Genomic DNA, 17,341 nt, shown 5'->3' on the forward strand with positions numbered 1-17,341 from the left:
ACACTTTGTTATTTTGGAATTATGCCTGTTATTCCAAAATACCACTGCTGTGTAGACGTACCCTAAATAGACTCAAATAATATCAGACCTAGTGCACAAGGTGTTAGAAACTGTGGCGGCCATCTGATAAGAACGTTATGGGTGCGTCTAGACTGGCAAGATTTTGCACAAAAGCAACTGCTTTTGCGCAAAAACTTGCCAGATGTCTACACTGGCCGCTTGAATTTGCGCAAGAGCACTGACTTTGTAATGTACAAAATCAGTGCTTCTTGCGCAAATACTTTCACGCTCCCGCTCGGGAAAAAGCCCTCTTGCGCAAGAATACTTGCTCAAGAGGGCCAGTGTAGACAGGGAAGAACTGTTTTGCACAAAAAAAGCCCCGATGGCTAAAATGGCAATCGGGGCCTTCCTGCGTAAAATCGCGCCTAGACTGGCCACAGATGCTTTTGCGCGAAAGCACTTTTTGTGCAAAAGCATCCATGCGAATCTAGACACACTTTTGCGGAAATACTTTTAACGGAAAAACTTTTCCGTTAAAAGTATTTCCGCAAAATCATGCCAGTCTAGACGCAGCCTATATGAGTACCTCTGTGTGTGCCTGCATTTATAACCAAAAGATACCAAATACTTTTGGAAGAGAGAGTATATTTTAAGAGATTTGTTTTCTTTCTCCAGTAATGTTAATGCTTAGAGATGGGAGACTAACTCTAGTTTGAGTGCATGGAGGGGGTGAAACAGTAAATCTTTCAGCACATTTGGAATTCACCAGTGGTATCAGTCAAATTTAAGAAAAGAGTTTTAAAAGCTTCAAGGACTAGTACCACTGCTGAGGTACACAGCAGGCTAGTGCTTTTAAAATCTGACATGATTGAAATTTTTCTCCATTCTTGCGTAAACAGATCACTATGGATTTACACTGTTGCAACTGAGAGCAGAATCTGATGCGTTGAGTTCAGTGGGTGTGGTGTGTTCCATGAGAGTTCAGATCCATTGCCATTATTAACATCTGTTTAAAAGTAAATTAACTGGTTAAAATTAATTCCCATTTCAATTTCTTTTAAAAATACTTATGGCTTGTGAATGCCCCTCAATCTCCTAAAGGGTAGAGGCATCTAAGAACCCCAATTCCTCTGTAATGGTAGATGAAGGAATTTGCAGACACCTGTCTTGCCCCATTGGTGGGGGAGGGGAGCCTAAGTTGTAGGAAACCATCTGAAGTAGTAGAAAGAACTGACTTTTTGTGAGTCTCAGTTTTTAAAATGTGAAAATGTTAGATGGCTGCAGGTTCATTTTTGTCATGTTTTAATGGGTAGACAATACAACTATCCTTTATTTGAACTGACAGACACATCTGGCATAAAAATGCATTATTCAGGGACAATCTTAGAAGAAGCAAGGCAGGCAACTACTTGGTGCCCAGTAGTCAAAAACTAGACTAGTAAATTTTTGGCTGAGCAACACACAGCCAACTACAGTCATCATCTGTCCCAGAAGTAACATTGGATCAGAAGACAACTCACATCCTTTCCTTGCTTATAATCACAGAAATAGTCATATCTTAGGCTGTGTCTAGACTGCAGGGTTTTTTCAAAAAAAAAGAAGCCTTTTTTTGAAAAAATGTCACCTGCGTCTAGACTATAGCTGCGTTCTTTCAAAATTAAATTGAGAGAACGTGGTTTTTCTTTTGACGGTGGTACTCCTCATTTCATGAGGAATAACGCCTTTTTTCGAAAGTGCTCTTTCGAAAAAAGGCGCTATGAATGCAAACTGTGCTTTTTCGAAAGAGAGCATCCAGATTGCCTGGGTGCTCTCTTTCGAAAAAGCAGCTTGCTTTTTCGAAAGTACTGGTTGCAGTCTAGACGCTCTTTTTCGAAAGAGGCTTGCAGTCTAGATGTAGCCTTAGTGTTTCAAGGGTTTAGCTTCTGTTAAATATGGATTCCTACTCTGAACTTTTGGACTGCCACAAATACTAAGCCTGGGCCTAAATATATTCTGTTAAATATTAGCAAATCTTAGAGAGCTTGTAGCTTCAGGCCTGAGCAGTCCACTGACAAAGCATAATTCACCAGTTCAACAGTATAAATTGTGGCACTCTGCAAGAGAGGGGAACAGATTTTGTCTATCTTTCACTCTGAAAAGACAGGTAACACACAATGTACCAAGAGCTCTAGCTGTCAGGTGTGTGTGTGTTTGTTTTTAAAGAAAAAAAAAAAGGTAGATGATTCAACTTTTATTAACAGGGAATTCATACTAGTGTTTGTATTTAAAACCACGGATGATGAATAAACACAAACACAGTAAGGGGATAAGCAAGCTTGCTCAAGACTGACTTGAAGTACAGCTGAGAAAAATTAATCACACCAAGATGACTCAGTTACCCAACTAATTGCTCCTCTATCCTCCCATTTTTAAAGTGCAGCCTGATTCAAATCTAAAGTCTTGAGCTGTCACCTCTTTCGCAGTGGAATCACACAAGTCTCTCATTCTCAGACCTGGCCCTGGGTCGCAGCCCTTTGAGTATTAAGTAGGATTTACTTCAATGGGTCTGACGTATGTCGAGACACAGTGACTGATCAGTAAAAATCATTTCAGAGAAAACTTATCTTAAAAACAATACAACATGGTTTATGTATATCTAGCTTTTCTAATAAGACTTCCCGTTCTCGGAAGGCCTGTTTCTTTAGTCCAGGGGTGAGGAACATAAGGCCCAAATCCACGTCCAGCCCCTGGCTTGCCTGGATCCAGCCCCCAATGCTCAGGGTTCTCCCACCTCCAGCATTCAGGATCCACACAGCTGGCACTGGCCCCTGCAAAGAGGGGAATATGAGGATTGTCTTCCTGCTTCTCAGTCGGTGGCTACATCAGTGAGGTGGGGTTTGAGCGGGTGTTTATATTTCACTTTTGTGTGCCCCTTGATTGATTTTTTTCCCCTGTGGGTTAGCAGCTCCTGTCTGTCTCTCTCTGTCAGCTCATTTCCCTAGGCAACTAAGTGTAGCTGCCGAGAAAACCTTTAACTCGTTAGAGTTCTTCGATCTCCAGCTTCTCAACCTGGCCAAAAAGTTGTAACATTTTGGCCTGGACCCTGGAACTCTGCCATTGTCATGTAACATATCTTCTGGGAGGTTATCTATCTGGAATCGTGTGTTGAGTTTCTACTTATTCTTCCCACAGTACCCTATTAAGCTAGATCCAGGCATTCATTCAGGAAAGTCTTATAACCCCAATAGACAATAACTTCTCAGTGCCCAAATCATGTGCTGGGTTAATAAAATGGTTGTAGCTCAGTATTCACAACATTATTACATAGCAGCTCCACGTCTGTCACAGACGCTATCCTGATTCTGGAAGATGAATGTTATTTTGATTTCTCCCTTTAACACTCTCAGAAATATGACAGATTCATTCTCAGTGACATTCTTTGACAACTTTAAGTCTGTGATAGAAATGACTAGTAAATTTGTCTTTCAACACTTTTTTGGTACCATACAACATGCATAAATTTTCACCTTTGGTGAGCTGACAGCTCAGGAGAAAACACAGAGCCTGGTTTTGCAAACTCTTATTCAGGAGAGTAATCCCATTGACCTCATGGGGACTACTTGCACCAGGAAAGTCTACATGCGTGAGTAAGGGTTTTCAGGGCTGGGCAGAGAATAGCAGTGAAAGTGTACCAGTCTCAGCAGAATAGGGCTATTGTAATGGATAATAAAAAGAGGTTGTAATGGGTTTTCTCTATATGTACGCCACTCTCAAGCCCAAGGGCTTGAGCCTCTGCACCTGCTGTCCTAAGATAGGTCTTTTTGGATAAGCAACCAGGGAGAATGTTCCATATGCTGTGGGATAGTGTCTCCTATCTCTCTTTAATAATTATTTTCTCAGCCTGTGACTTCTCTAGGACTGCATTAAAAATGACTCTAAATGGGATTGGGGTGTTGTATCTTGATTGAACATTAGCTAGGGTAGAACTTAAGGGAGCATGCAATGTCAAAACCAATTCTTCCTGCAAGCTCTATTTCAAAACTTAGCCTCAGAAAAGAAAGGGGCCCATTTCGCCTTACATTTTTTCTCTGACAAGGATATGCCTGATGCTCTGCGGTCCTGTGTTCTTGTGCTCCTGCCATCAGGGGAGGAGGAGCAGGTCCTCCTCACTACATTCTATCTCTGCGTCATTTGCTTTCATCCTACAAAATAGTGCAAAGTAAGCAATAAGCATCGTAGCCTTATGTGCAAGCCTGGTTCCAAAACCTCAGGAAAATATTTAAATTCAACCCACTGGCTTCCTGTAAGAATAGAAAGTGAGAGTATGACTAATGTAATGAAATAAGTTTCTATTTTTTAGTCTCGCTAAATTTTGGTTCTGAGCTTGACTGTATCCTTTGGAAGGAAGCAGTGAAATGAATGGCGGGCAACAGAACCTCATTTTACCTTTTGATGTCCAGTGTGGCAAGAGACAACATTTTCTTTATAAAAGAAATCTCCTGTGAATGTTTGCTCCAATCGTACAAAAATCTAGTGCCTTCATTCACACTAGCCCAGTCTCGAGGTCTGCCAGCACCTATAAACACAGTCTCACTTTCTAGGATTCATATAATTCTCCTGTATATAGTAAACCCAAGTTGAAACTTGGCATGCATGTGCATATTAGTAGGACATGTTGTCCCTGTCATATATTTCTACTTAGTACTTCACACGTGTTTATACAAACCATTATTTTTTCTCTTAAATGTTGCTGTTCCCTGAAATTTGATAATATTGTACATAAAGCTATTTTTATGACTAATATACTTTTTTGTTTAGAAATAAATAAATTCAGGTAAAATCAACAGAAGAGTTTGCATTGCCTCATTTTTATTGCATGCTTAGCAAATGATTCACCCTTTAGAGAGAAAATATGCAGCTTATTTGCAATTACATTTCATATGCCTTCTTAATATATTCCATCCCCAGTTTAAGTCACATGTATTTTCTTATTACGAAATTTGTGCCTAGCTGTTCCTTAATTAAGATTGCAGCTAAGTTGCTGTTCAAAGTGGAATTAACTTTGCTTCCTCTCTAGTTAATCAGATAGCCTTTGTAAATTTTCAAGTAATTATTGTGTTTGAATTGATTAAATGGTTGAAGTTTGGTTTAAAATAAGTAACTTTTTATACTTAATTCATCTTCTTTATTTATTAGCTCACTTCCCTTATTTCTTAGTGTTCATTTGAGAAATGGTTATGTTGGTGGTGAATATTGTACAGCATAAGAAGCCTTAGGTGTGTGTTTCTTTAATGAATTTCCCACACAGTACTTAAAATTATTAGTTCTGGAGTCTGAATGGCTTAGGGCAAGATCATCAAATATTCAGCTTTTCCATGCCTGGCTACCAGCTCTAAAAGTGGATGTGGATTTTTGCCAGGACCGTCTTTGGGCATACGCCGCATACATAGTGGTGCAGAGCACCACTAAATGTAGTAGTGCCCTATGCTGCATATGCATAGACTTGCTAAATCGAATGCTGAGGGCACCTCCATCGTCGCAATACTCCTCGCAAGGGAAATCAACGGATGAGTTTCTCCTTCTCCCTTGGATCTGCCCCAGAAAATCGATGCAAGGTATATCAACTCCCACTATACAATTCACATAGCTGGAGTTGCATATTTTACATTGTGTTTCTCGACCAGTGTAGGCCTGGCCTCAGATGAGATGCAAGTTTATGTGGCACAATTAATTAAAAGTACAAATAAAGCTCCATAAACATTAAAAAGCCTTTTTGGAAACAGATCGTGATTTATAGTCCCAATGGAGGAAGTGAATGATTATTTATCTAGCTATTTCTGACAATCCTGTAATATTTTTCATCAGAATGAAAGTTGTTTTCCTATTTTGTATGCGAGCGTGAGGTCCAGAGCGCTCTGCCCTTGTGTTGTGATTTTCCCTTCCCCCTCTTTCTATTACAAGAAAGTGTCACTTTCTTGTTTAGGCAAGAAAAATGTATGAGATAAAACTTGTGTTTAGGAAGGATTTTAATCTCTAATGTATATAAAAAAGTGTAATGTTGGCAGAAAACTGTAAATCTTGCGTATGTCTTTCTCTAGATTGATTTTATGTAAGCTAGAGTGAAGATCTTGCCACTCATACTCAGTGATTATACAGAACGTTAGTGTATATTAGACATTTTGATATACTGTATTAAGAATAAAATTTATATCTTCTCTTCTGTTTGTGAATTGTATTTGTTAATCAGTCTTAATCTGAGATGTATTGTCAATACATGAAATCCGTTGTTTCTGTGAGGATTGATTCACTTGATATTATTTCCCTGAGTGCATACGTCTTCTACGGTAGAAATGGTTACAAATCCAAAATTTGTTGTGAATAATAACAGATACTTACTTAAAACAGAGACTCTCAATATTAGGAAAACTCTAGTACTTCAGCAAAACCAATTTCACCGTCTGCTATTCCATCATCTGATGATAAAAGCCTTCATCCAGAAATGCCAGGTTTGACGATTTTATTGACTGATATTTAGGAGTCCCCCCCCCCCCCCCCAAACACCCTCCTGCTGGAATCAAGATTCTGCATGAGACTCACAAGTTTCTTTTTTGTGGGAAAAAAATCACTTGTAATTCTGATCCTCCTGCACCTTAAGGACTCAGAAACTAGAAGTCAAAAACAAATTAAATGCATATTTATTATTTTAAAAAATCCTTAATTGGGGGGGAGGAGTCCTTTCTTGTGATTTTTGAAAATTTGAGTACTTACACCTGTTAATTTATATATCTTCCATATTCCCAAGCCTGTCTTGAGTGTGAGAAACACTGGTATAGATCTTCAAATATTATCCTTCTGCTCCTATTTTACATGCTTTAATCAGTGAAATAATTAACAATGCTGACATTTTAAATGACCATAATTGGCCTTTAATTAAATGCTCATGACTAAGGCAAGTACTGCTTAAAAGCTATTTTTACAGGCTTTCTGCAAACTCAGGAAGATATTCCTGTGCGTGATACCCTCCATATTTTGAAGACTTGCTACCATGAGAGAGACATTTTCTGAAAGCTTAAATTCTGGAGAACAATTCAAGAGGTCTGTCAGTCTGCCTCCCCTGTGCATATGGGCCATGTTTAACACTCTGGGAAATACTGGGATTAAAATACATTACTTCCATATTTATTCCTGACTGTATTGATCATTCAGGAAAAGGTCCCCAGAAAGGAGGTGGAAGCACAAGTCGAATGAGATAAATGTTTTCCTGAGTGAATATGTATATGAATTGTTTGGAGGTAGTCACCCAGCTCAGAGTCTAGAAGGACAGAGAATTCATTCTCCTTTCAAGAACTACCCTCTTGTTCATAATAAAACAAAGCTCCAACACAGTTTTTGCATCCTGCATGGCTGTTTCATGTATTTCCTTGATGTAAAATGAAGTGTAATTAAATCTGTGGATGATACCAAAGTTAGAGAGAGGTAGGAAAGAGAAAAGAACTAAGCCAACCTTTTCTGCATTATCTCCATTGAGCTGGTAGGAGGACAAGGTGAGTGGGGGGGGGGGTGAGGGCTCATTGCTTGTCCTTGTCCCTCCCTGTTGCCAGCTTGTCCACATGGCAAAAGACTGCGACAGACAAAAATTGATTCTGTTACACTCAAGTGTATTGTGAAACCAAAAAACCAATCATGCCTCTCCTGCAGGATTGCATCCCACTCCTCTTCGAATATATTTCCTCCTTTCTATAGCTCTTATGCTGCAGTACGTAAGAGCCAACCTGGATTCTCACTAGTGTTCCTTGTAAACTGTATGCTTAGGCAGCTATCACGAGGAGAATCAAATGCTGCCCAGCTGATTAGTAGAGCACCCACAGGTGGCAGCATGTATTTATATTGGTGGTGCACATTACAACATAGATTGGTGCATATAACAACAGTTATTCCACACTTGGATAGAAGACATTAAAGGGAACATTCATTGGGACTTATAAACCCCAGCCATGGGTGCTCCAGACAGCAGTGGCCAGGGGATATTGCTGACAGCAGTGAGCAGTGACGTTTCTGGGGATGTACATCTGTACTTCTTGGCTACGTCTACACTGGCCCCTTTTCCGGAAGGGGCATGTTAATTTCACCTATCGTAGTAGGGAAATCCGCGGGGGATTTAAATATCCCCCGCGGCATTTAAATAAAAATGTCCGCCGCTTTTTTCCGGCTTTTTTAAAAGCTGGAAAAAAGCGGCGGACATTTTTATTTAAATGCCGCGGGGGATATTTAAATCCCCCGCGGATTTCCCTACTACGATAGGTGAAATTAACATGCCCCTTCCGGAAAAGGGGCCAGTGTAGACGTAGCCCTTGACTTTCCTGTGTGCATCATATCACATCCTGTGTCTTAAGGAACCAGATTGGGATTTAAGACAATGAGTTCACATGTGTTCTCTACCACAGATTTCTTGTGCGACTCTAGGCACATAACTTTAATGTTTTTGTGCTTTAGTTTCCCATCTATAAAATGGGTATAATACTTCTTTTCCCCAGCCTTTATTGTATTGCCTGTTTAGAATGCAGGCTAGTCCAGGCAGTGAGCGCCTCTTGCTACGTACTCACAAAGCAAATGGATACACCGTGCTGACCACAAGATGGCTACTGAGTGACAATGAGGGCAGGGTCCAGAAAGAGAATTGAAGTGCTGGCCTAGAAAAAGTATCCGATGGCAAAGCTGATTTAATTAGAGCCCAACTGTTCCATTATGAGTTGCTTCCATGGAACCAATCACTGTGATTGCTATAGGGAAATTGAGTAATGTTGGGTGGGAGGGAAGGTACCTCCAACAGTGTCTGAATCCAAAGAAGTGATCCACAAAATGAAACAGTTCAGCAATTGCTGCTCTGTAGTGATCCCCTCTGGCAGATGCATGGAGTAGCGCTGATGAAAGCTAGCAGAATCTGCCTGTAACTCTCCTGTAGCAGACCCAGAGTTGGCCTCATTTGAGGCCTATGATGAGGGAAATAGAGCAGACATTTTCTGAATTGCTAAGTAATCATTCTGGTTAAAATGATACATTTTGGGTGGAAATTTATCAGAAAGTCACATAAGCCTTAGTGTCATTAAAATGAGCAGGGCAGTAGCAAGGGAGAGTGAGGAGTTGCCATAGGCTTACTCAAAGAGAACATAGTGATTGGGATATGAATTATCTTAGCACCCAAATCACAAAATTCTTGAAGCAGAACAGGCTACAATTACCCTTGGCTGCACAGGGATTAAGAATGAGATTGACAATTTATATAATAGCTCTGCCATGGAAGTATTGAGCTCCGATAGCATTACTACTTTTGCAATTGTGTTCAGCCTAGGAAAGAACAGTAATTGAATATTATCAGATTGTAAATGGATGAAATGTTGAACCGAGAATCCTGAGCTATGTGAATTATGTCATCCTTTATTGCTGAGGCCCTAGGAGCTGCTAATGCAGCATGTGAAGGGGGGTTGCTCCTGTGATTTATTAGCAGGTGGTGTGTGTTTGATTTGTATGATGCCGATTTTTACATGTGGCATTGCAGAAAGATTGCACTGTGAGAAGCCAGGAGGGAGATGAGCACTGCTATTAGAAGGAGCTGCTTGTGTGAATACTGCACTTAGAATGTGTAACTTCATAGACCCAAATGTTTGTAATTGGATTGGCCTGGGACTTCTGGGGGAGGAGGAGGCGGCGAAAGGGTTCTGGAAACAGGTAGCAAGTGAATGAGGGGCTCTTGGGACTACCTGGGGAATGTACCTGCGATCTTTGTTCTTTTAAAAAGCAGAGGCAGGTGTGGCAAGATGAAGGGTTTTTTTCTCAGGTGTGCTTAGAGATCTAATAGTATAGTATTATGGGGGGCGGGGAGGGTGTGGCAGGCTGTTTTGATCTACCTTCAGTGATTATTTTTGCAAGTGAATTACTAACATTTCTGCTCCTATGAGCCTTTATGAACAAGAGGTATGATTGGGCTTCTCTTGCAGTGGAAGGTTGCCTCTTCTCTCCTGAGCCTAGACCTTAGCGCCTAAGGCAACTTTGATTTAGCACCGAATGCTCTTTGGTTTCTTGTCTCTTTAGGCGGCACACAGCATTAAACCGAAGCAACCGGCACTGACGCGGCTCCTGCTTTTTTAAATAACTGCTGAGATTTGTTTTTTCTTCTAGTTTGGTTCCCAGGTCAGTTTTACACCCTCTTCCCCCCCGCTCTCGGATTGACCACTTCACGAGCTGCGTTGCCTTTGTACTTGGGAGGTGGCAGGGGTGCTCTCTAGGACCCAGCGAGCTGCCCCCGAAGCAGCCTGCAGAAAGGCAGCTCAGCAGACTCCTCCTTATCTCCAGTGTCAAACTTGACATCAGCCTGCAAGCGGAGCATGGTAACTTCTCCTGCAATCAGCGCTCTCACATCAGTGGCATGCTGCATGAAGATATGCTCCTCTCCCTGCCCTCTGCACCAGCAACATGGATTGTCACGTCTCCATCCTCCTCCTTGTAATCTGCTCTGCCCGCAGCTGCTTAGGGGACCTGATTCTCCATCCTACAAACGAAGGTGAGTAAACCGGGCACAGCCCGGAGATCCCACAGTGGCTTCACTTTTCCTCCCCTCAACGTTCGGATCCTGTTTGAAACCGGGTTCGCATCCCTTTTTTTAAGGTGGTCCAGCGCGATAATTCCCTGTGCCGCGGGTGGACCGAGATCGGTTTGGATCTGGGAGAGGGGAGGGGCGGAGTGGGCAAAGACACCCTTTAAAATCGGAGGATGGCAACTGGGACAGTTATAATCCTCCTTCGCCATGCAAAAGGGACAGCAGTTTGCACAAGGCGGCGTGTGAATTCACACCCAGGGGCGTTCGCTTTCTTCGCAGTAGTCCTGGGTGCACAAAGTTTAAAAACCAGAAAACGTCGCCGCGCTCGTGTGAACAGCTCTCTCTTCGGGGGTGATGACATGTGGTGGTGGTGACCGTGACCCATGACACAAGTAAAGGGAGCTTGGTCGTTAGATGGAGGGGAACAGAGCACATCTGTGCGCGTTTCTGTAGTGGCTGGATTTCACAGACTAGGTGGAAGTTTATTACATCTCACAAGGTGCTCCGTGGTACAGGTTTTAATGAGCGTCAGTGACGCTAAGGGGAACCGTCATTGTAATGACCAGCATAGTGTGTCTGTCTGCATACAATTATTTGTATAGAACGTTTGTATTCTGTTTTGGATAGCCCAAAATCTCAAGAAAGAAAGACGGAGAAAGAAAAGGAAGGAAAGGAAAATGTAGAGCATTTGATGTTTTCTTCCATTGAGGTTACATTTTAAATGTCTTTCCAGCTACACAATTACCAAACTGATCTTACGGTTTCTTTACAATTAATGCATGGGATATAACTGATATATTAAGTTTTAACTTAGTTGCCTAATACTTTTTTTTTGTATCTAATGTAAATAATTTCTAAGTATCTTAGAAAATTACCTTATAGCACCTGTCCTTTTCAATAAATTATTTCCTGACTGGTAACTAAACCACAAACCCTGCATATATGCATAGCTGTAGTAATATAATTAGTCTTATTTTATTTCACTTCAGAAATTTAATTGTAAGGAAAAGCAACCAATAGTGCTGCTCCTTTTAGATAACCTGGAACAATTTAAAACCAGTCTTTAACTTAAAAGAGTTATGAGAAAATTCCCACATAAGGTGTTGGAAAATAATTCTTTTTAGCCTTTGCTAAGTTAACATGTGACATTCAGTGATTAAAACACACTGATTTCAGCAAAATAATTATACTCACTGGACAGTCATTCTAGAAAGCTAATTTAAAACCTTTGTTGAAAACGACCTGCCTAGCCATTCCCCATGGATAAAAAGAGGTGATTTTCCTGCTTATAACACACTGGACACAGAGATCAGTGTGTCCAAAGACACTTTTATCTATAAAATTCTGAGGTCAAAAGGTTATGAAGAACTTCTAGCAGCAAACAATTGTACAGACCCTAATACACCTGCTTGATGTATAGTATTGCATAGTCAAGAAAATATAAGAGCTATTAAGATAATTATTTGTTGGTGCCCAAGTAACACTGGTGAGCTAAATGATGTCCTAAATGTCTTTGGGGTAAGGCAATTTCAGGGTAGAACTATTATTATTTGTTTTTATGTGAAAGGGGAAAATAATCAAGGAACCTTGAAAAATCCAAGTAATTCTTACATCAGCTCTTTTTATTGCTGGGAAGAATCAGTTATACAAAGTTATGAAAATATAGAGCAGCTGTTTTTATATATATGTCTGTAAACATTTTTCATATGGAGAATGCTTCAAAGCACTGAAGCCACTTTCAAAGTGTTATGCATAGCCACTAACAACATGCTATTTTATCAGTAGTGTTGCCCTTTGCAAATGAATTTGGCTAATAAAAACAAGCATGTTAGTGGGGGCTACTTTGTGGGTGTGTGGTGTGTTTTGTAATAATAATAATAATAAAAAAAGATTCTTCGCAAAGTATGTTGCTTGGTTAGGCAGTCAGCAGAGCAGCTCCGCTTCCATGACACTGGCAGACAGACAATAATATAAACTAAGATAGTAAGTAAAACAAAAAAACTTTTGAAAACTTTGAAGTTTGCTAAAACAGCACTACTTTTTCTTTTGTTGACCATTGTGGGCTGTGAGATTTAACATAAAAAAGTTAGGGAAGGTGAGGGGGAAAAACTCCTATGCAATATGAAATGCGCACTAGGCGTAGCTGTCCAAAGATGTTTCTAATGAATCAGAGACGTATGTTTTTAACTCATCCAGTTTGATTTTAGTTTTATTATCATTAGTTTAAAAATCTTGCACAAGATACATTATGAAATAGATGTAATGTCTTCTACACAGCCGATGTAAGTGACCAAAAAAAAAAAAATGGAGAGCAGCGTTAAGTATTTATTCTTCCAGATTGAGTATTATTTTCATATTCCTTTCCCAAAATGGAGGTTTCTTCTAAAAATAAAACTAGTTTTAAACAATTTAACATTTGTGGTGATTTAGGAAGGATTGAAACAGTGTTTTTTGTGTTTGTTTACTGTAAATGTATGTGGATATAGTCAATTTAAGCACTTGAATTTTTATAATTTAATTTATAATTATAATCAGGTTTCACACACATATTTGACAATCCATTGTTGACATGCAGGTTAAAAATGTAAGCTCAAAAAGGTTTTGCTTCTTTTCCCTTGAAATAATTGTCTTCTGACAATCTTTCTTCTTCCTCATCCCTTTGCCCTAAATTTCTGCCACCCCTCACAAAAGGAAAAGTTAAGGGAAAATATATGTTTGCATAATTTTGTAATAACTGTTTCGAAAAGTTTTCTTTTTCTGCATGGGCACGAAAAAACTTTAATAATTTTAACCATGAACTTGGTCAAGGGGTGTGTCTGTGTATGCCAGCCTCGATAAGTGGATAGAATATATGTGAGTTATTTAAAACTTAATGTGGATTAACCAATTAATTTCATATCATGAAATACAATCCAAGTTGTTTTACAGTTACTGCTACTGTACATCGGGTATATTGAGGGTAGTTTGTAGACAAGCCCCCAAAAATTACCAAATTTATTTCATCTGGAAGAATTGTAGAGATTTTTGTGAAAACATTTTAATGCTAAAACGTTGAGTACAGTATATGACACTTACAGCCAATAGCAACATTGCAACAGCAGAGAAAATAGTAATCGTTACATGTCGGTTTACTTCATTTTTAGTTGTTAAATCCAATTTGGGTTTTCTTGTGAGAGAGATGGAACATATGGTACTTTGCAACACCGCCAAAAGTTTTATTTAAAATAAACTGTTCTTTTATGGAAACAGGTAATTTTTATTAAACTTATTTCTTAAGGAATCTGCCACATGCTGGGCGTTTATTTTTTTAAACCCACACATTTCTTGGCCCTTAAATGATCTCAGTAGTCCCAAAAGAAGCTTTATCAATGTACAGTAGTGAAGAGTGAAGCATTTTTTGAGTACAGTAATAGGAACCGTCAAGTAGAGTTAACATCTGAATGAGTGGATCATTCCCCATTTTAGGGTTGACATCAATTTTCATCACACAAGCAGAAATTTTAGGTTGAGAACGTGCCATACTCTTCAAGTCCATAGAAATGACAGACACTATTATTTCAATTGGAACTATAATTTTTTTTTCTTTTGGAGGATTACAATTTTTCACTTAGAGAGATGCAGTTTCTTTCAAAACAGTTTATATAATATCCAGAAATTGAATGAGTTATTCAATTCTGTAATTTAATAGTTTTTTCTGATCCTTTTCAGTAACTTATGCTATTTGCCTGAGGGTACCAGCAACCTTAATTTCACTGTTTTATAACCCACAACAGTTAACACTTGACCTGGGTCATTAACAGGATTATCAGCAAATTTGTTTAAGCTTTTACTGACAACCTGAATTGCTTCAATAATATTTTGACTGTGCAGACAGGAAACTTCTTTTAACATCTCAATCTAGCATAAAATTAATTTCTTATGAAAAGGATTTAAAAAAGAGGGCCAATATTGTAAATCTGTTTATGGTAGTGAGATACAAATACTCTCAATTTTGGTAAACAGTAAACAACATGCAATCAGTCCGTCTTTCCAGTGCAGATGAAATTTCCATGATGTGGTTTCATGTTTTTCTCATTCATTTCCATCTCAGATCTTTGCACAACTCAGCAAGTAAATTATATAGGTTTGCAGGGCTATTGATGTGAATATTTACTGTTTTTAAAGAGTTATTAACATTAATGTGTTTTCTAGCAATGTCAACTATTGCATTTTTAAAAATGCCGGTGTTGTACATGCAGTGGCATGTACCACTGACTTGTGCATATATTTTTATGTTTTGTTTTAGTGCCATTAGAAATGTTGAAATTCTGGAAAGTTTTCTACAGCAATGAAAAAGAATCATACTGGGAAATCTCCTTTAAAAAAGCATTATTTTATTTGGAGTCACCTATTATTAGATCATTACCAGTTTTGATGTATCATGACATGATTCCTGAAGCATTTAAAGTTCAGTGACTTTTAAGTCTGAGAGTTTAATTGCAAAATAGTGTAAATAAAGGTAGGCATCTTAACAAGTAATATATTGTCTTTTTAAAGTTGGAATTTGAAAGATTTAAACTGGTGAAGTTTAAAGAGCTATTTTTGTATAGCTGTATCTTATTTAAAGCTGCTGTGTTTGGCTATACAGTCAGACAAGAAATGAGCATGCTTAAATACTCACACCATGGTGTTTGTAAAATGTGGTATTTTGGATGGGGAGGAGGGGGAAATTGACTGGATTGTTTATTTTGTATGTCCATATCTACTCAGATATTTTAATACTTTGAATAATTTGTTTTCCTTCTGTTTGTCACTTTGATTCTTTCCTGGAATAGCACTATTCCATTGCAATGTGCTAAAAGGAAAAAAAAATTAGATGCTTCTTAAAAATTAACTTACAATGGTTGAAATAAGAATCTTATCTTTGGACATGTTTTGTTGTCAAAAGTTATGTATATAATTTCTCCTGCTGGGCTAATCTCCTTCCAAATGAAAACAAAAAATGTAATAAGCAAAGAGCTAGGCTGTGTGAAACTTTTCAGTGTGTTTTTTTTTTTTTTTAAAAAAAGCATAAACAGGTACAAGCTTTAGCTTATCAGCTATCTGAAAACTTTAAATATATATGTCACATACCAAGCTTAGGCTGTTAATTACAGTAAAATCTTTCAAAGTTCATGATGCTTCATGAATAAATGCATTTTATTTGCATGTAATTTGGCAAGGATTTTGGCATTGTTTTTTAAAAAAAATCTTTGGGATAATACTGAATTCAGCAAATTTGCGGTCATTATGCTTGCTTTTGATTTTGTTTTAAAATATATCGGTTTTCTTCCAGGAAAGTAAGTAACTTCTCATGTTCTTGTAATCCTCATTTGATGAAAGGTCTAGAAGTAGAGATGCAGGTGTTAGCTTTTGTTCTTAGAGATCTGGATTTTATCACCAGTGAGGGTCACTACAGAGCTGTTACCAAATGTGAGTACAATCTGCAGACTTTTAAACAGAGTCTGGTCTAGTTCTGCTATGCTTCCATTTGGCTATTTATCCAGTTATAATAGTGTCCTAGGCTGCCATTTGGGTCTTTAAGAAATTATCTTGAGAAGCAGTGACATCCTTCAAAATTCCTGAAGTTCAAAGTTGTACCCTACAGAGTCAGAATTGTGATATTGATTTAAAAAGTCTGACAAACATCTGAATTAGTCAATTAACCAGGCAAGGAGGTATGTTAGGAAAAGTTCAGGAGCAAGCAAAAAAGTGTCTTACAAGCTCTTTTCCTTTGAGACACAATTCCAGATGACAGAATTCGGTTGCTCCACTGGGCAGTGATGTAGGGATTCTCCAGTGGGAAAGTCAATACAGTTTTTATCAGAGCTCCATTTGTTACAAAAAGAAGCAGGACTGTTGGCAAGCATTTACAAGGCAGAAAGAGTAGAAATAGTACAGAGAAAATAAAGAAAAATATTTAGGAAGGGATGTGCTGCTGTTCATATTTCATAACCACAGTCTTATGGTATCTTTAATAGTAAAGTCCAAAAATAAAAGTCCTTAGTAAATAGCAGTCATATGTCATGATCTAATGATAGACTGATATAGAGTAGGGTAATGCTCGTTAAAAAAAAGCTATCCCTGTTCAGTTCCTTTATATTGCTATAGAAAAGTTTTCAGCAGTTTCATCATTTCTTCCGCTACCAGCAGAATCACATTAAAAGATAGCTTTAATTAATATCCATCTCTATTTCCTGAAACTGTAAATAAATTGAAAAAATATCCACTGTTGTAAACTGCAGTTATATTTTTAAATCATAAACACAACTTTTTATGGTGGTTTTTATAAGTCTACTTTTAAAACAAATACAAAGGGCAAGATCTGACCTCATGCTGGTAGAATTCAGGAGCTGATTCTCTCAAATTATGTATTTTTCAAAAGCACATAAATGACATCAGAATACAAGTCCTCCTAACTTGCAGTGGAACTTGTGTGCCTAAGTCTATTAGGTATTATTGAAAAATCCTAGCTTAAAGAATGGTTTTACCAGTGTGAAAACAATGTGCAATTAGAATTGGGACCCAAAGATTTCAGATTGCTTGTGAAATGCAGTGATGAATAGGGTGACTAAAAAGAAATAAAGATCTAGAAATAAAGATAATCCTGTCTCATAGAAAATGTTGGGAGACAGACAAAAGAATTAAGCCCCAGTCTGTGAGACTGCTGGCTGGAATGAATGAAACCACACCAAATAAAGTCTTAAACTTGCAGAGATGTTATTAAATGAGACAAACTGTAAGTAGAAA

At 38.4% G+C, this 17,341-nt stretch overlaps 1 protein-coding gene across 5 annotated transcripts in view; it reads left to right on the plus strand.

The window, feature by feature from the left end:
• Nucleotides 1-9,526: 9,526 nt before the first annotated feature.
• EPHA3 (EPH receptor A3) overlaps nucleotides 9,527-17,341 on the plus strand; it is a 322,951-nt gene continuing 315,136 nt past the window's right edge. The window contains exons 1-2 of one of the 5 annotated variants that reach the window (XM_075908777.2): nucleotides 9,527-9,639; nucleotides 10,156-10,537. In XM_075908777.2, coding sequence (XP_075764892.1) covers nucleotides 10,450-10,537 — 88 coding nt within the window. In that variant the 5' untranslated portion in view covers nucleotides 9,527-9,639; nucleotides 10,156-10,449. Of the gene's footprint in view, nucleotides 9,640-9,851; nucleotides 9,952-9,992; nucleotides 10,538-17,341 lie in introns of those variants that run through there. The other 4 variants (XM_075908769.2, XM_075908788.2, XM_075908799.2 and 1 more) reach the window with 4 other exon arrangements.

The sequence above is a fragment of the Pelodiscus sinensis genome, chromosome 1 (assembly GCF_052426305.1).
Source record: "Pelodiscus sinensis isolate ZL-2025 chromosome 1, ASM5242630v1, whole genome shotgun sequence".
Taxonomy (NCBI): domain Eukaryota; kingdom Metazoa; phylum Chordata; order Testudines; family Trionychidae; genus Pelodiscus; species Pelodiscus sinensis.